The sequence below is a fragment of the Dasypus novemcinctus genome, chromosome 4, assembly GCF_030445035.2.
Source record: "Dasypus novemcinctus isolate mDasNov1 chromosome 4, mDasNov1.1.hap2, whole genome shotgun sequence".
NCBI lineage: Eukaryota > Metazoa > Chordata > Mammalia > Cingulata > Dasypodidae > Dasypus > Dasypus novemcinctus.
Window position 1 is genome coordinate 30,290,972 of NC_080676.1, and position 20,082 is coordinate 30,311,053.

Sequence of the window (20,082 nt, forward strand, 5' to 3'; positions counted from 1 at the left end):
AGATTTCTTTTGACAAATGGCTTCCACCATCGAGGACAAGTTCAAAATCCACAGATCTCGTTCAAGCCCCTCCTTATAGTTAAGTTTTTATAATTAAAACCACTACCATCTTTTAGATTTCCAAACTTTCTTGCAAATAAAACTATTGTGAAAATACAGTGCATCCTCCCTTCTAAAAAATGAAACTCGTGCCGGAGATCGTGCACAGCAAGAATGGATTTCTGCAGAATAGAGATGGCTGCCCGACTCGAAGCTTCCCAACTCGGGGTTTACACGATGATCGGAACCCACTGGAGGGCTCCGGGCGCGGCTGGTGGTCCCACAACGGAAGCAGGAAGAATCCCACCCCAGGGTCTCTAGCGGCAGCAGCTGCAGGGCCGTCCTCGGAGCTTCTGAAGCCCTGCTGTGTGGGCCACTGCAAACGCCATCCCAGCAGCAAGTCCCTGGCTACCCGCGGGCATCAAGCCCTCCGGCAAGCGTGTGCTGCTTCGCCCCAAGGAGGATTTCTAGGAACGGGGAAAGGGTTAGGCCACTGCTGAACACCACCGTCACCAGGAGAGCTCATTTACACCAGTGGCTTCTTTAGAGACGGGACTGAAAACCTGCTTCTGTACAGAGAAGCAGGGGAGGAAGCTTTCACCCTAAAGCAATGTTAACAAAGTAACAGAGAGAGTCCCCTGATATTCAGAAAAACCACGAGAGAGATGCACCTTTGAGGAACTAATATGAATCTGCCTCATCACAATGGGGGTGGGGGGTGGACAAAATCCTTCCTGTAGAGAAAGGACGAGGGGTCAGGGCTGGGGATTCCCCTGAAGCTGGGGCAAAACACCTGGTGAACCAGTCCCCCCTGGTTTACACCCACCAGGCCTCGGGCCGAGAACCAGAGAGCTGGCATCAAAACCAGCGCCCCGAACAGCCAAGATAATAATGATCAAGGAACGAGGTGCTTTAAAAAAATATTAAATTAAAAAAATAGACATGTAAATAATAATACAAAGAAAACATTAGCACTGTACAAATGCAGATTTATTTTTCTTCCCGTCATCCATAGTCTGAAAAAGGTTGAAAACTGTTATGAAATCAGCATTATATATATTCTGAAGTTACACTTTTCCTTTGATAAGAAATTATAAAAAACAATAAAAATTAAAAATTCAAGTTAAGTATTTAATGTTTCTGGATGTTAAAATTGCATGTGTTTCTTAAAATATTATACAATTAAAAAAAAAAAACTCATAAAGTGACAATGATTTGGATTCCACAGGATCCCTGACAATTAAAAAGATGTTCTTCCTGATAAAGTGAATTTGTTCTTCACAGGCAAAACTATACTTAAAACGTGTTTCTCTGAGTAATTCATTGAGATTTACTTTATTCTCCAGCCAATGTCTATAGAAGACTAATGGTGATACATGGCTTCTTCAAGTAAGTTAACAAAACGTATTCAAAATGTTAATCACCACATGCATGATTCGGGAATAGTGACCGTATCTACACATACAAAAAATGTCTCACCAATTAACGAGAGCCAATGTGGCCCATGATTCCCTGGGGCAAGTCTTCCTCAAGAAGAGATGACCGTTTCCCCTTGGTCCTGCGAAAGCTATTTCTAAGGGGCACTTTTTCCCACAGAAAGGAAATGATCCCAGGGTGAAGGTCAAGAAAGTGAGTGTTTGACTTCGTGATTGCAGAAGAGACTCTCTACAGATCCAAATGCTCTTCCCTACTGAGATAAGGAGATCCCTTGGAGGGTACAAATCACCATGCATTCCTTTGGAATCGCTCTAGGACCAGAACATGATTTGAGAGGTACCAGTTTAACCAACTGTTAACCAGACAGGTGAGTAATGTGAGATATGGAAATCGTATCCCACACAAAAAGAGATTGTCCCCAGGGGTGTGTGTGCCTGTCTGTGAACAGGAACCGCTTCTGTGATTAATGCCAATAGGAAAGAAGCTAAACTAAATAAGTACAAATTTAAATGCACCACCTCTCAAACGCTAAAAAACACGTGATAGGAATTTCATGGTCCACAGACTCCCAAAGGAAATTCACCGCAGTCCTCACCTGACCGAGGGGAGGCATTCCAAGCACGCCCCGTTAGTGTGCTTGTTTTGGTGGGAAGCTGGAAGGGATGGTGTGAGCAGGAGGTGCAAAGAGGAAAATTGTGACCGTACAGAGTGGTTTTCCATCTAAAGTTTTCCAAATACTTATCATTCCCATTCTCCCTGAATAATCACGAGTTGTGCAAGGTCTGACTAAAAGAAACTGTCTCCCCAGGCCGGTGAAGTTCAAGGTAGCATCTAACTATAACCAATTACTAGTTGAAATGGTGTTTTGTAGACGAAAGTTCCTGAGGCTTCCTTTTTCAGTTCGTCTTCCAAACCTCACTTTTCCTGTAAGAAACCTAATGAAAGAGAAAAATTCAGGGCTTCATTGTTGGGGGAAACAACAACAACAACAACATGGGTGGGGCATGATTTTAAAGAAAATCATTTGTCTTTTCATTTATTTCAAAAAAGCACTTTTAGAAGCGACTGATTTTTCCTGAGCTGAAGATAATGTCACTGCAATTTGAAGGTCGCAGTTAACTAGCCGCTGAAACATCCTGATAAAAACACAAAATTCAGCCAACAACCGCATTATTTTGACTAAATCATTACCTGGGCATAAAATAATGGTGGGTTTTGGGGTTTTAGGTTTATTCTTTTCCCCTTTAGTGAGGGGATTGTACTAAAAAACTTTCATAGGTCCCTTTCAGTGCTTAAAACCGTCCCAAACTCATTTATGGTTCTGTTTCAAGCAAGTGTCCAGTGACGTCAGGAGCAAGGAAATAAACCAAAATAAGGGTGTTATAAAGGGCTTTGTGAGGTAGGGGGTTTTCTTCGGAACCTTCCTTTGTTGTAAGAGACTGTGTTTATTTGGATATCACGGAACAATGGCCATTGTTGTGAACAGGCAAAAATGCCTATATGCAAATAAGCAGATTTCCACATGTGGGCTCAGTAATTTGCATAATTTCAACACATCCAAGAATAAGAATGAAATATTTGATATTGAAACTGTCTGTTGGAGGCTTCTGTCTCCCACAACGACTGGGTAAGAAACGTCAGTGGCCCTACCCCAGTTTGGGAGCTGGGGGAGTTGCAAAAGCTTGAGCACCATGGGTGAAAAGCCTCCAGACAGAGAATCTCACGTTTTTACCTTTCATCTAAATTTCTGGAGTGTCTACCCTCTTTCATGTTCTTTATAAAATAAAAAGTCTAAACAGAATTTCAAATAAAAACTTCTGACTTCTTGAGGCTCTTCAGAAGTGATACCACATTTGTAAACCACAACAATATGTAATAATCATAGTTTTGAATTGGTTTGAACTCAGGCATAACAATTAAAACACACACACACACACAAAAAGGTCTTATAAACAAAGGAAGGAACTGTGTGGCTTTCCGGATTGAGACCAGAAACAACTCCCTTTAGCCCTCCCAGGTCTCTTCTTCCCTGCTTTAGGCTCACCGGTGCCACCCCGTGGCCTCCCTGAGCACTGCTTCCAAACCACAGAAGGCACGGAAGGCGTCCAGCTGTCTCAAGCACCACACTGGCATTTTCCATCCCTTACTGGTGGACGCCTTGCTACCTGCCGAGACCTTTATACACATACCCCCTTCATCCTCACAACAAACCCAGGACATATGGATATTTGCACCCTTTGGAGAGATGAGAAAAGAGGCTTACTATCAGTTTAAGAATTTGCCTGCAGTCACTAAGCTAGCCAGCACTTGAGCTGGTATTTGAACTTATTTTGAATCCACTGCACAAATCATCTTTACTTTGAATAGGGTGATTCACATGCTTACTGCTGCCTTGGCATAAATTCTCTGAACCCACACTGATAGCCAACCAAGCAACACCTTCTGGAATAGAGACCTGCTATTCTCAGAGACAAACCTGAGTCCACGTAAATGACCTGTTACGATAGGATTCTGCTCACCTTCCAGCACATCTTGAACGCCGATGGAGACAACGTTTTTCAAGCAGCTATATAAATTCTGGGCCGTGGCATTACTCTGTTCCTTTTCTTGCCATTTCTTCAGCATCCTAAACTTACAGATGGTAGCATCTTCATTCTTCTCCCGGATATCATCGATATCGCTAATCTCCAACTCCAGGTAGGCAAGAGCAATTTTTATCCACTCCTTCCCCAATTTCTCAGCAAGTTTAAGCAACTGAGTATCCGTTAATGGAGTTCCAGTCTTCACCCCATCTAAGAGCAGAAGAAAAATTTAGTAATTCAGGACTTCCACCACTTTAAGCAACTTAAAATGAGAATATACTCTCCTAACTAAAAAAAAAAAGGGAGGTGGGGACTATGCTTTGAAGCCTTTAACTGCTTTTGCTTTTAAAATATAGTTAAAGGAGAAGCAGATGTGGCACAATCAGTTGGGTGTCCTCCCACCATATGGGAGATACCAGGTTCAGGTTCTGGGGCCTCCTAAAGACGACAAGCAGATGCCACAACAAGCTAGACACTGAACCACAAGCCAGGAGACGCCATAGCCAGCAGGGAGCAGATGTGGCTCAGGCTGCTGGGCACTCACTGCTCATGCAGGAGGTCCCAGGTTCAGTTCCTGGTGCCTCTTGGAGAAGGTGAGCAAATAATGAGCAGACAGACAAACGAACCATCAGGGTGGGTAGGGGGTAAGGGGGTATAAATAATAAAAAATAAGATAAGTAAATCTTTGTAAATATATATAAATATTTAAAGGTCCCAAATCCCTGCTTTTCAAGCTATTTTAAGAACTAAGGGGAATTATTTCAAAAATAACATGATACTGGGATATAAAAAGTTCACAATGAAAACCTGAGAAAATGAGATTGCTTTACACAAGTCAGGTTGAAATAAAATAAAATAGACACACAAAATAATTTGTGTCTGACAAAAGAAAAATATACTCTTACCCTTGCCCACTTTCGTGTCTTTCTCTAAATGTCAGCACCGTACACATGGGCACCACCTTAAGACCACTAAGCAGGAGAGCAAAAGTTCTGAATTCTAGTCTCCATTATGCCATTTTCTGGTATATGTGAAAAAAGCATATTCCACACAAAAAGTTATGGGAAGGTTTTTGTATTATGTGTTCTCTTAGAAACAGCGTCATAAACTTGGAAGGGCAGATATTTGCCAATGCAAGCCAGTGGCCTCATAAAAAATATCAGCCCTCTTGTAAAGCCAGTTTTTCTACCTTCACGTTTTTCAGCTGGTTGTGACAGGGCAGAGATGCTCGCTGGCTGCAAAGCTTCTGTAAAGGATCCTCAAGACATTGCAAATATGGAGCTATATTAAGAGTGAGTGAGAAGTGAGAGGGGTACTTCCTGTGCCATCACGTACCCCCCCAATACCTATGCTCCTGTGCAGCCCCCAATTTATTAATGTGACTCTAACTTGGTCCCTTCCCCACATCACAGGTTCTGTTCCTGTCAAATGTCTAGCTTATAAAAGATAGCCCACGCCCTCTAGTGGCTGCCTAGTGCATGGTCGCATGCTCCTAGCTCTCAAATGTGTACTGGAATGAAAACTGCCTAGAGAATCTATTAAAACTTCAAGTTCGCAAGACCATCCCCAAGCCTACTGTATCAGACCCTGAATCTAAATTTTTAACATGATTTCAAAGTGGTTCTGATAAGGTTGAGCCGTGACAAGCACCACTGTGATACTCTGAGCTGGTTTTATAATGCCACAACAGTGACTTGATAGCACCAAAAATGTGAAAATACCAAATGAAAGTTAATCATTCTTAATTTGTTTATTTAAATACCATGCTGTCTAAATAACAATACCAAAAACAGGTGGAAATCCTTAATCTTTCTAAGCACTATTTGAGTGATAATTAATTTATTTCCAATTACCTCTTAGGGGACCTAATTTTAAATAGCCTGACAATTGTATGAAATAAAAAAAAGTTTCCTATATATCAGTTCAATATAGAGAGAATTACATCTGAGAATTTAATTAGATTTTTAAAATAACTTTAGGACCTCACTTCTTTGACATTCATGAAAGTAACATTCATATAATAACACACAGTTAAATCACTCACATCTCACCCTCCCAACCTTCTGGTCTAGAAAGTAGAGAATATCTAATTTCGCTTCACAGGGTAGGAAGTTATCTGCTTTTAGAGATTCACACTCCCTTACAATAAAGCTAAAAGAAAAGTTATTTTGATGAAAGGGTTTATTTGGGAAATTACATGAGGCCCCTACAGTCTAAAGACCTGGTCACAAATTATGTAAGTATATGTGAGGAAATTAAAGGTAAGAAAGGCTTTTTCTGTCCTTTACAGTTTGCCTACCAAAGGCCCTCGGAAGCAGGTCCACAGCCCATTACTGTGTCCATGGCCCACACTTGAGCAACTAACAGGGTGACAACTAATCAGTGAGGTTCATACAAGTCTCCAAAATCAAATTAATGAGTTGAAAGACAATATGGTTAAAGAGATAAAGGACATCAAAAAGACACTGGGTACTATAATCCATGTGGTTGAGCAGTGCTCCAAAATGTATTCACCAAATGCAGTGAGTGTGCCACTATGAGGGGGGAAGGCTTTTGATGTGGGAGGAGTGGGGGGATGGGGTGTTGGGTATGTGGGAACCTCTTATTTTTTTAATGTAACGATTTTTGTGATCTTAAAAAAAAAGGCAATTTAATTTAAAAATATATTTTAAAAAAAATGATGACACTGAGTGAGCACAAAGAAGAATTTGAAAACCTGAATTGAAAAGTAACAGGGCTCATGGGAATGAAAGACACAATAAGTGAGATCAAAAACACATTAGGGGGGAAGTGGACTTGGCCCAGTGGTTAGGGCGTCCAGCTACCACATGGGAGGTCCACGGTTCAAACCCCGGGCCTCCTTGACCCGTGTGGAGCTGGCCCATGAGCAGTGCTGATGCACACAACGAGTGCCGTGCCACGCAGGGGTGTCCCCCGTGTAGGGGAGCCCCATGCACAAGGAGTGCGCCCCGTAGAGAGAGCCACCCAGCGCAAAAGAAAGTGCAGCCTGCCCAAGAATGGCGCTGCACACATGGAGAGCTGACACAACAAGGTGACACAACAAAAAGAAACACAGATTCCCATGCTGCTGATAAGGATAGAAGCGGTCACAGAAGAACATACAGCAAATAGACACAGAGAACAGACAACTGGGGTGGGCAGGCAGACAAGGGGAGGGGAGAGAAAAAAAATTTTTTTTTAAATCTTAAAAAAGAACACATTGGGGCATGCAATAGCAGACTCAAAATGATAGAAGAAAGAATAAGTGATACCAAAGACAAAACAGCTGAAATTGAAGAGAGAAAAAAGAATGGAAAAAACTGAGCAGGGGATCAGGGAGTTGAATGATAACATGACACACAATAATATACGTGTCATGGGAGTTACAGGAGGAGAAGAGAAGGGGAAAAGGGCAGAAAGAGTATTTGAGGAAATAATAGCTGAGAATTTCACAACTCATGAAAGAAATGAATTTTACCTATTCAAGAAGCACAACATAACCCAATCAGAAGAATTCTGAATAGACCTACTCCAAAACACATACTACACAAAACGTCAAATGTCAGAGATAAAGAGAAAATGCTGAGAGCAGCAAGGGAGAAGCAAACCATCACATGCAAGAGACTCCCAGTAAGACTTACTGCAGGTTTATCAGCAGAAACCATGAAGATGAGAAGAAGATGGTGATATGATATATTAATAATAAGGATACTAAAAGAGAAAAATTTGCCACCCGAGAATTCTTTATCCAGCAAAACTGTCCTTCAAATATGAAGGTAAGTTTAAAATATTCACAAATATAAAGAAACTAAGAGAGTTTGTAAAAAAGAATCTGCCTTTGCAGGAAGTATATAAGGAAGCCTTACAGTCCAAAGAAAAAGACAGGAGGATGAGGCTTGGAGAGAGTATAGAATCAAGATTAGCAGAAAGGGGGAGTGGGTGTGGCTCAAGAACCTGCTTCCCACTTGGGAGGTCCTGGGTTCGGTCCCTGGTGCCTCCTAAAAACAAAACAAACAAGCAAACAAATGAAAAAACCAACTCTGGGGAACTGATGTGGCTCAGTAGTTGAGTGCTGGCTTCCTATATACAAGGTCCTGGGTTCAATCCCAAGGCCCATTATCTAAAAAAAAAAAAAAAAAAAAAAAGACAAGCAGAAAGGATAATCAAAATAGTAAAAAGACAGGACAAAAATAAGATATGAATGACATATGAAAACCAAAGAATAAAAGGTAGAAGTAAATAATGCATTTACAGTAATATCATTGAATGTGAATGGATTAAACTCCCCAATCAAAAGATACAGGCTGAGAGAAGGGATAAAAAAAAATATGAGCCATCCATATGCTGCCGACAATAAACTCACCTTAGACCCAGGGATACAAACCAGCTGAAAGTCTATGACAAAGCTACTAGAACTAATAAACAAATTCAGCAAAGTGGCAGGATACAAGATCAAAGCACAAAAATCAGTAATGTTTCTCTACACTAGTACTGAACAATCTGAGGAGGAAATCAGGGGGAAATTCCATTTACAATAGCAACAAAAAGACTCAAAAACCTAGGAATCGATCAAACCAAAGATGAACAGGATCTATATTCAGAAATATACAAAATAACACTAAAAGAAATCAATGAAGACCTAAACAAATGGAAAGACAATCTGTGTTCATGGATTCCAAGACCAAACATTGTGAAGATGTCAATCCTACCCAAACTGATTTACAGATTCAATGCAATACCAATCAAAATTCCAACAGCCTACTTTAAAGAAACAGAAAAGGCAATTAACAAATTTATTTGGAAAGGAAAGTACACCTGAATAGCCAAAAGCATCCTAAAAAAGAAGAGCCATGTGGGAGGACTTTCATTGTCTGACCATGGAACATAATGCTTCAGAGGTCAAAATAACACAGCACTGGCATAAAGACAGGCCCACTCATCAGTGGAATGCAGCTGGGGTCTAGCACATATGACAACAAGGGTGAACCTTGAAGACAAGGGGAAATAAGCCAGATACAAAAGGACAACTATTTCACGGTCACACTAATATGAACTAAATACAAAGAATTAAATGCATTGAGTTAAAATCTAGAGTATATGTTATTAGGAGATAGAAGGAGGGCTGAGAAGGGGTACCAATCTTAATGAATGTAGAAGATTTAATTAACTTGACTGCAAACATGTGGAAACGGATAGAAATGATGGTAAGACATTACAGTGAGCAGAACTAATGAAGCTGGTTTACAAATGGGATTGTGGCTAAAAAGGGTCGTCTAGGAATGTAAATGTCAATCAAAAGAAAGCTAGAGAATAATCTAAGGACTGAATAACATAGTGAGCCCAGAGGTGGATGAGAATTGCGGTTAAGAGTACAAATGCAAGAATGTCTGTCTATGAACTAGAACAAATGTGCATCACTACTGCAAAGTGGTAAGAATGTAGAGAAGCGTGGAAAAAATACAATTAATGTAACCTATGGACTATAGCTAACAGCAATAATACTGTAATATTCTTGCATCAATGATAAACATGTACTATGTTAGTAATAAGAGGGTATAGAAAAAATATACCAAATGTATGCCACAGACCATAGTTATTGGTAACAAACTGATGATATCTCATAATCTGTAACAAATGTTCCACAACAATGTAGTGTGTTGGTGGAGGCGTGTTATATGGGAATTCCCCACACGTACATGATTGTTTTGTAAGTTCACAACTTCTCTAAAAAATATATATAAAAAATTTTTTTTGAAAAAATAAACCCCCAACTCTATGGCCAACTAGTTTGGGCCAACTGGTTTTTGACAAACCTACCAAGACCACATTACCAGTACAAAAGAGTCTTTCAGCAAATGGTGCTGGAAGAACTGGATATCCATAATCAAAAGCATGAAAGAGAACCCCTATCACATTTCCTATACAAGAAACAACTCAAAATGGATCAGACTTAAATATAAAAGCCAGGACCATAAAACCACTAGAAGAAAATATAAGGAAACATCTTCAAGACCTTGTGGTAAGAGGTGGTTTCTTGGATCTTAAACCCAAACCACAAGCAATAAAAGAAAAATAGATAAATGGGATCTCCTCAAAATTAAACACTTTTTTGCATTTCAAAGGACTTTGGTAAAATGGTTGTTTGTTAATCTTTAGGAATGAAAAGAAAAGGTGAAAGTACATCATAGTATTTGTAACTAGCAATACTAGCAATACTATTGCTAGTTACATGGGGATAAAAGTGGCAGAAAGGGAAAGTCTAAGGTCATACGTATTATTAGAAAGAAAGCTAAAAAATATAACATGGGACTGTATAGCATAGTGAAATCTCATGTGAAATATGAATATGGGTAATACTGCATATACAAGAATGTTTTTCTTTGAAACTGAACAAATGTACGTAAATGTTAAAAGATGTTAATATCAGGCAAAAAAAAACAAAAACAAAAACATTATGCTAAGAGAAAGAAACTGGACACAAAGTACTGTATATTGTACAATTCCATTTATGTAAAATGTAAATATAAATCAGTTTATAAAGATAGAATTAGATTAGTGGCTAAGTAGGGCTGGGAAGGATAGAGGGATTGAGAGGTGATTGCTAAGGGGTGTGGAGTTTTTCCTTTTGGAGTAATGAAATTGTTCTAAAATGCTTTGTGGTGATGAACACACAACTGTGTTTATACTAAAGGCCAATGACTACACACTTTAGATGGATTGTATGGCATGTGAATGTATCTCAATGAAACTGTTTTGTTTTTTTCTAAAAGTAGCCTGGGGCAGACCGAGGAGGCCCTCCCTCCAGGCCTAAGGGGCTGGGGCACAGGGGTCTCGGCCAAGGCAAGCACAGCCAGCACAGCCAGGCTGCGGCTGGAGACGACCCAGGAGTGCGTGGGCAGGTGCCGACAGGAAAGACAGACCAGGAGAGTTCACTCATAGCCATGGGGGACATTTACACAAACCTGAAGTGTCAGCCTGCTTCATTCTTTTGTCATAAACCTCATCCGGCAAGCTGCTACTCATTTTTCGTCGCCTGTTACCTTAAAAAAAAATTCAACAAATTGGCTTACCCTTATGTTTCTTATTTTCTACCCACCATTACAATGAAGTGAAGAAAAAGTCAACCTTCAGGTAGAAACAAATTGAAAATGGATTCAGCAGATGTTCAGATGATTAAGAGATTGACAGAACACTGAACAGATCTCAATATTAGTACTAAAAACTCTAGTGGATGTTTAAAAATAGAGTTTAAAAAATATTCTAGTGGGTAAAAGGAATAGAAGAATGGGTTAAAACTTGTTTAATGCCCAGCTACTGGCACTTACCACTCATGCTGGTTTTTGGAATGTTCTGATTCTGATCATGCTGAACCCAGTCACCTGTTGAAATAGAGTAAACATCAGTTGGAAAAAGTGGTATGAAATCTGAATTACAGAAATTGTATTTGTGAAAATGTGTGTGGCTCTAGGGGCCTGGGAATCTGTCTCTAAATTTCAAATCTGAGTTTGGAGTTTTAATTTGATATATATGCAAATGCATCAGGCTTGAATTTCTGAGATAATTAACGTGTGCTCCTTCCAGCACATCTTCTAAGGCAAGTGTTTCCCCAGCTTCTGTCATTTGCATACCACTATCCTGATTTCTGCCATAGCTATGTGACAGCTGAAATGCTATTTACTCAGTATTTCTTTAATTTTTTAATATTACTGCTGTAAATGCAACACCAGAATCACTTGACATAAGGAGAAGGAAGCCATGAAAAACGTTTGCTTATTATAAACAGTCATATTTATAAACATCAACAAGGTATTTATCTTATGAGTATGACCTAAAATAATCTCATCTATAATCATTGCATACTTTGGAAAACATCACTTGCAGTGTTCTCTCCTGACAATTCACTGTGATTCAACACCCCCTTCCCTGTGTGAAATTCAGCCTCCACTCTGAGTCTGCAACTCTTACAGGGCTTGTATAGACCCTTTAACAAAATGCCTTAATACCAATGAATAATTTCAATTAAATATTGGCTTAGGCCTGAAAAAAAAAAAAAAGAAAAAAAAAGAGACCAGAAATAGCTCACAATGCAGAGAAAGGATTATTAAAGAAGTTTTTAAAAAACGTAAACAAAAGAAGCCTTATAAATTAGTATTTAAAACCATCAAGAGAATTATTCTTACTCTAGAAAGACATTTGTTATTCAGGTTGCTACATGTTGAATATCATCATTACTGTGACATTTGCAGTGATTAAACAGTAACATTTTTCAGGTTCATTTATTTGAACAAATCAAGGAATAGCAAGAAAAACTAACCAATCCCCAATACACAAAGTTCCAATCAGGACTCTTCATGTGCAGATAACTGACTCTTTATGTGCAGATAATTTTATCTTGGACAGAGGCCTGTTTTGAACTGGTTTTAAGGGTCTAATATTGAGAATAAGATCAATCACATGAATAGAAGGGGCTCATCCTTAAACTAGAAGGATTGAGAATTCCAAAATTACTAAACTGGGTTTCGTTTCATTTTGAGAGTGTAAAGACATGATAGGAAATATAGATTCTATTGAACATAACCCTGCATCTTGGAAAGAAAGACATAAATGCATGACTATCTCACACAGCACTCCTTCCGCCATCATCAGTATTTACCAAATTTACTTGCCCACGGAAAACCAATTGAACAGACTCAAATGTTGTTCAGACAATTAAGGGACTTAGAGAATACTTAATGGGTTCTTTTTTTTTTTTAATTTGTCTTTTTTTTTTAATGTTACATTCAAAAAATATGAGGTCCCCATATACCCTCCCACCCTTAATGGGTTCTTGGTGTTACTACATTTGTGCAGCAAAATCAAAACTCTAGAGGACAGAAGGAATAGAAGGCTGGGTTAAAATCTGTTTTAATGTTCTCCTATTGGCACTTACCCCCTGTGCTGCTTTTGGAATGATATCAGAGTCAACAATGGATTATGTGTGGTAGTATATGAGCTCAAGTATCATCATCCAAATGCAAATGAGGTAAAAACAAACAATTTCTACTACAAACCTGTGGCACTGGGGGAGGGACTTGGTGCCATTAGCAGACGAGGGCACTGCAGCACCAAGCAGGCTGAGACCTGCCCATGGCCCCACACGGAGCGGGCGAATTTCAGGGCTGGAACAGGGACCCACATGACCTTACTCTCAACCCACCGTTTCTGCCACCCTTTTGACTCCAAAATGCATCCACTATATGTGTGTCTGTTGTTCTAATAATTTCCTTCAAACAGACTCTAGAGGTCAAGCTCAGCTCTGCAGTGGGAGGCCAGAGCGGCCATCTGGTATCCCCACCAAGCCACTGTCAGAGTCCATATGGGCTCCAGCCCTCTCCAGCTTCTGCCAGGGCAGGGGAGGATGGCAAAGGCATGGCTGCCAGGCGGCTTCCCACACCTAATTTTAAGCAGGGGAAATGCAGTCACACACCAAAGCTTTAATCACACAGAGCACATGCTAGAAGTTGAAACCCAAGCAGTTAGGATCGAATAAATCAGAAATGTGATTAGCCAGAATGCACATCTACTCCTGATCAATACCACTCAATACCACTAATTCACTGTTGTGTGCTGAATGGTGTTCCCCAAAGAGATCCGGTGGAAGTTCTAACCCCCAGTACCTTAGAACGTGGCCTTATTTGGAAACGGGCTAATTGCAGATGGTATTAGTTAAGATGAGGTCAAAGTGGATGAGGGTGGGGCGTAATTCAAAGAGACCAGAGCCCCTGTAAGGAGATACACACACACAGGGGAGAATGCTGTGCTGATAGCAGCAGCGATGAGCTGTCGAGGACTGCCCGCAAACCAACAAGCCGCGGGGAGGCAAGGAAGGTTTCTCCTGAGGGAGCATGGCCATGTGGACGCCTGATTTTGGACTTCTGGCCTCCTGAACCACGAGATGGTCAAGTTCTGTTGTTTTAAGCCCCCTGCTTGTTACAGTATCCCTACGAACTAATGCACTCACATTAAAATATCAAAGATCCCAAACTCTGAGCAGTTGAAAACTAACAAGTACAACCCCACCGGTAGGTGGCCCTGACCGTGCCCAAAGCCTCCCCACACTCACCCCCTTCAGGGAGTGGGGCTGGGGCTTGCAAAGCCCCCAGCCAGCATTGCTCTTCTAGTAGCTGGGACTTTTACTTTCTTACTCACATTTTTTAATGTTATAGCGGTAAGTCAGACAATCACTGTGTATTTTTGCTCTCCTGCCCATCTCCCTCCCCAAAGTAAAGTTTCCATTCAAGACACAAAACACTTACATTCTCTCAGTTTTGCTTTCCATACAATTTCTTCGGAATCCATTTCAACTAAAAGTAATTTAAACTCCACTGGTTGCTCCAAATACACTTCAATGTAACTTTTCAATTTTAAGAGTGAACCATCAACAAATTCAATTTCCTTTAAAAGAAGGGATTTTTTTAAATTAAAAAGTTTCATTAGCTGACAACATAAAATGTCAAGCAAGATCAAGAATGATGATGATTAAAAGGGGTTAGTGCTTCCTTGAATGCTAAGTGAAATTTTGACCTTAGAAATCCCACTCCACCCTTCAATCACACTTTTTTTTCCTTTTGCTTCTAGCGCTCCCTACTCTAACCTGGTTTTCTACTTCCTTGAGGCTTCCAGTCCCTTGACTCTGTTTCTAAACTTAATTGTTCAGCCCTCTCCTGATATCAATGTTTCAAGCTCTAACATGTGTTCACTCATCAGCCACCTTTTCCGACGTTCTTTAAAACTCCCTTACCATCTTTTGCTTAGATCGTTCTCCAGTCTGGAGCTGATTTAACATTTACAGAACTATGCTCAGCAGTGTAGCTGCATTTCCTCCCTGAATGCCACCAACCCCTGACAAACCCTTTATCACCATTTTACGGATAAAGAATCTCAGGGAAACTTATTAACTTGTCCAAGTCAACACCTAGGAAGAGGTGCAACTGGGATTTGAACCCACACCTTGTCTCCAAAGTGTGCGTCCTTAACCACCACACTGACTGCACCGGCGCCGCCTCTGTTCCTCTCCAGACTAGCTAGCAACTTTGAGGGGAAAATGCATTTTTTTAAAAAATCGCTTAACTGTACTAGGCATCCCCGTTATAAGGTCCCCACTGGCTCTCTTTCTCTTTTTGTTCCAAACCTCCACCATTATCCTCACAACCTTCAGAGGACCTAAGAGCCTATAAAGTCAACTCGACGCCCTAGCGCAGCCTCACCTTCCAAATCCCCCATGGCCCCACTCGCTGAACTCCCCCAGCGCTGAGCTGCACACCCCTTGTCACAGTTATGCACTCGGGGTTCCTCTTCTAGGAGAGCCCTTCCCTTCCCATTGAGTCCTTCACCCTTCAAGCCTGAAACAAGCGTCTGCCTTCCTGGAAACCCACCGCGCTTTGGGTTTGTGCATTGTTTCTCCAACTAATTTGGAATCTTTTGAGGAAAAAAACGTGTGACCTACTAATTTTTAAATTCTTAGCTTTGAGCCCAGGGCTGACTTGCAACTGGCGCTTTTAATAACTGTCTGTTAAACAAACCACTAACAGTACAAAACTAATAAGGAAGCCCAATTTTGCACAAAGTTTTACAACTTTCAATGCATCCCAAAACCTTTACCGTATTTGTTCTGTAAGCAATCCTGCGAGATTAGCCCCTTTGTGCAGGTCAGAAATATGATTAAGAGACTTGCCTGACGGGACACAATTACGGATAGAACTGGACATTTAAAATACTCCGTAGTCATCTTTGTAAGAAAAGAACTCTTGGGACCATCTCAGTCCCCGTCCTCGGTGGATTCACACATTCAACATGTATTTTTCCTTCTTGCAAATGCCTTCTTGTAAGAAAAGTTCAATATCTTAGCAACTCCTTCCTATTACCCTTTAATGCTCTGTGCGATTTAAAATTGTACTTAAGTTTTTTATTCCTTTGAAGTTAACACTGTTTGGAGGAATTAAATTCAAGAAAATTTAAAACACTTTTTAAAGGGAAAAAAGATTGGATGGTCTACTTTTGCAATGGTTGCAGATTAATCCTAAAATCCAACACCCCATTTTTAAATAAGCTACAGGTTTAGCAAAAACAATTGCCTTCTTTTAAGAGGGAAATGGAAAATGAGAATGAAATGCATTATAATTTTGAAACTTAAAAATAATGCCGTATCTAAGAAATATACATCCCAGCCTCTAATCCAAGTTGGTTTTTAAAATATGTACCTCTGGGGTAATTTCAGCCTCTGGTTCACTGATCAGTCTATATTTTTTCCCATTCTGCAATAACTTCTGGCAAACAGGAGGCTTGTCGATTTTCATGAATTTCTTAAAGGAGTGCTTTACAGACTTGGAAATGTCCTGCAGGTTGAATGAAATAGGTTAGAGTTGTGAAATTCACCAGCAAAGACTACAAACTCTAAGAATCCAAGCAAGGCATCTGCTAGATTGCTTTATCATCATTCCTTCTAGAAAAGGGCAGCAATGGAGTGACGTGCAGGGGGCTCCAAAAACAAGTGCCGAGGTACTTCTGATCTGCACCTCAGGCTCCTGGCTCTCCAAAGGTCCCTCTGCAAAAACACCCTAGCCAAAAGCAAAGCATGTACCCTGTGCGGCACCAGCAACTCTCTTCTAAAGGATTTGAGAAGATTAAATCTGCACTAGCATTTTCCATTGGTGCTAATTGTGCCTTCCATGTGAACAGAATGGACCTCGCTTACCAGAGACAGTTCCAGCCCACTTAGGGTTTCTCTGTGCAGCGCTTCATGTAATTTTCACCCTTATCTTCACCGTTACCCCTCTGACTTGGCCCTAGAGGGGACACTGGCAGTACATGTATTGTTCAAATGCCACCATGAGATTAAAGTCACTGTTGGCCCGACGCAGCTGTGAAGCTGAATTTTTTTTTTTTTAAGATTCACTTTATTTCTCTCCCCTTTCCCTATGTTGTCTGCTCTCTACGTCCATTCGCTGTGTGTCCTTCTGTGTCCACTTGCATTATCCAGTGGCACTGGGAAACTGCATCTCCTTTTTTGTTGCGTCATCTTGCTGCGTCAGCTCTCTGTGTGCACGGCGCCACTCCTGGACAGGCTGCGCTTTTTTCACGCGGGGCAGCTCTTCTTGAGGGGCACATTCCTTGTGTGTGGGGCACCCCTTCACAGGGGTGCCCCTGAGTGGCACAGCACTCCTTGCATGTGGCAGCACTGCACGTGGGTCAACTCACCACAAGGGTCAGGAGGTCCTGGGGATCGAACCCTGGACCCTCCATATGGTAGATAGATGCTCTATCGGTTGAGTCACATCTACTTCCCATGAAGCTGAATTTGAAATTTAGGTTTCCTGGAGGCAAAGTTCAAGGAAAACTTCTCCTACATAGGAAAAGTCAGCCCAAGAAGAAGGCTGTAAAAACAAAACCTGAGCCAGGAAGGATACCTTCACCATGCTATTCTCCCTACTGTTCTCGGTGGTATCCTCCTCTGTGTTTACTGATATAATCGGCTCTTTACCCCAGCTTCCCGTGAAATACGGGTAGTTATTTCTTTTTTAAAAACACCAATCTCATCGAGGAGCAGTACTTATTCTGAATCTGTGCTAATTACCCCTCAGAAGGGACTCTTTGGGTGCCACCTGTGGTAGACTGAGTTGTGCCGCCCACAAGGACATGTTCAAGCCCCGAGCCTCGGCCATGGGAGCGGCCTCATTTGGACAGAGGACCTTTGAAGATCCTATCTGGAGGAGGCCCAACTAGCCAGGGTGGGCCTTCCTCCAAAGGGGCGCAAGTGCCTAGAAGCAGAGGAAACCCAGGCAGAGTTAGCCAGCAGGTGGCAGAGGAGACGGGAAGACACAGGCTCCAGTGCCGGGGAGCCGCTGGAAGGCCATCGCCAGAACGCTGCGCGCTCCAGAACGCACGGGCTGGCCCCACAGTCGTGTCTGTTGTTGAAGTCCACCGTGTGTACTATTTATCACAGCAGCCCTGGCAAACTAAGACACCGTCTTTGAAATAGCGTTTCCCAATGAAAAGTGTTAACTTCAACGAGATTGCAGGAAGCACATTTTTACCTTCTTAGGAAGAAACTAAAAAAACCTACTGTTTAAGACTTTTAACGTGAATATATTGTTAATCATAACCAGCATAACTTATTTTTAAAGCAAAGGAAATACTACCACCTAAAAACATTAGGAGGGAAGCAGACTTGGCCCAGTGGTTAGGGCATCCGTCTACCTCATGGGAGGCCCACGGTTCAAACCCCAGGCCTCCGTGACCCGTGTGCAGCTGGCCCACGCACAGTGCTGATGCGCGCAAGGAGTGCCCTGCCACGCAGGGGTGTCCCCGTGCAGGGGAGCCCCACGCACAAGGAGTGCACCCCGTAAGGAGAGCCGCCTGGCGCGAAAGAAAGTGCAGCCTGCCTAAGAATGGTGCCGCCCACATGGAGAGCTAACACAAGATGATGCAACAAAAAGAAACACAGATTCCCGTGCCGCTGACAACAACAGAAGCGGACAAAGAAGAAGACACTGCAAATAGACACAGAGAACAGACAATCGGGGTAGAGGGGAAGGGGAAATAAATAAATAAATAAATAAATAAATCTTTAAAAAAAATAACATTAGGAGAAGAAGTTTGATGTAAATTCTGTAATTTACAAAATGACAACTCATCTACTAGTACAAATTATTATGGGTCCAATGCTTATTTTTTTAAATCCATGTCAAAGTCTGAGTGCAAATCTGAAAGTATAATTTTTAGTAACTGTTGTTTCTGTCTACTTTGCTTATTTCAGTTCCCCAATCACTTCTACACCCATCACAACTGTACTGATAGCTGGCAAGGAGAAAGGTAAAAACATAAAGAGATTCAATTACCACTGTTCTATTTTATATACAAGTTTTTAAAATGGACAAAACATTACAGCTTTATTCAATAGTCTAGAAAACTGGTTCCATATGATTCTCAAAACTACCTTCTCTCAAGTCACACTGCCTTGCTATGAAACCCAGAATGTTAAACCAATGAACCATAGGTCAGTTTTTATCAAAATAACAATAATAATAATTCGCCCTAAAATAAGTTAACCTGGGACATCCGTCTTATTTGAGGAGCTTTCAGCCAAAGAGAAACTTAAAGTAACCCTACACTTAACCCAAAGACCTCAAATATTCCCCTGTGGATTCCAGAGTAGCATTTCTATATGCTCAGGTGCTGATGACCCGCCTGGGAATCCTGCCTGTTACAGGTTCTGATTCTGTAGGTCTTGGGTGCAGCTACAATTCTGCATTTTAAAACAAGCTCCCAGTTGATACCGATGCTGGTTCCCAGAAAACATTTTGCCAACGAGTGTGAAAAACAGATGGCGTAAGCTGAACAGTCAGGTGGTGCTCTTCCAGGCCAGGTCTGCTGGTCTGCCCACCCCCACCCCTGAAGAGTATTCCTCCATCTGTCGTCTCCTCAACCCCGGCTCCACGAAAAGCAACCACGCCCCGTGGGTCTGGGGACTCGGCACATGCCCCGCACTGATCCTGCAACCTTTGATGGGACCCATTGTGGGACCTATAGTGGAACCCATAGTGGGACGGGGAGGGGGAGGGGGCGGGCTGGATCCCCTGACACGTCGGAACGCAAAGTCTCCAACATTTATTACCCGCGTTCATCAGCCTTACCTTGATGAAGGACTCGTTATTGGTCGCTATGTAGACGCGAAAAGACAAGGACGGGTTGCAGTCAATGACTTTGTACAGAATCACGGCCCCGTGGTGGTATACTGCTTCTTCGCTCTGGAGAACGGGTCCCACGGGAGACAGAGAGCTCACGTGCCACTTGACATGGGTCGCAGAGTGATCCACCGTATATTCTAAGGTGGCCCCAGAGCTTTTAACGTGAAAGACTTTGAAGGTCATGTTGGCGTCACGGTCTATGAAGATATCGAAGTGGATTAGCGTTCCCGGCTTTGTGTGGGTTGCACGCATACTCTTGCACATACACACGCGCACACACTAATCACACTAACTTTTAG

General features: G+C 41.6%; 1 protein-coding gene across 1 annotated transcript in view; it reads right to left on the bottom strand.

Annotated features, from left to right (window-relative positions):
* Positions 1-1,011: 1,011 nt before the first annotated feature.
* The window catches only part of LOC101442192 (NACHT, LRR and PYD domains-containing protein 1b allele 3-like), a 49,596-nt gene continuing 30,525 nt past the window's right edge, over positions 1,012-20,082 (bottom strand). Inside the window, exons 10-16 of the mRNA XM_012526682.4 lie at positions 19,730-19,980; positions 16,298-16,432; positions 14,354-14,492; positions 11,384-11,437; positions 11,021-11,098; positions 3,996-4,268; positions 1,012-2,411 (exon numbers count right to left, since the gene is read on the bottom strand). Of these exons, the coding sequence (XP_012382136.1) occupies positions 2,392-2,411; positions 3,996-4,268; positions 11,021-11,098; positions 11,384-11,437; positions 14,354-14,492; positions 16,298-16,432; positions 19,730-19,980 (950 nt within the window). The 3' untranslated portion in view covers positions 1,012-2,391. The remainder of the gene's footprint in view (positions 2,412-3,995; positions 4,269-11,020; positions 11,099-11,383; positions 11,438-14,353; positions 14,493-16,297; positions 16,433-19,729; positions 19,981-20,082) is intronic.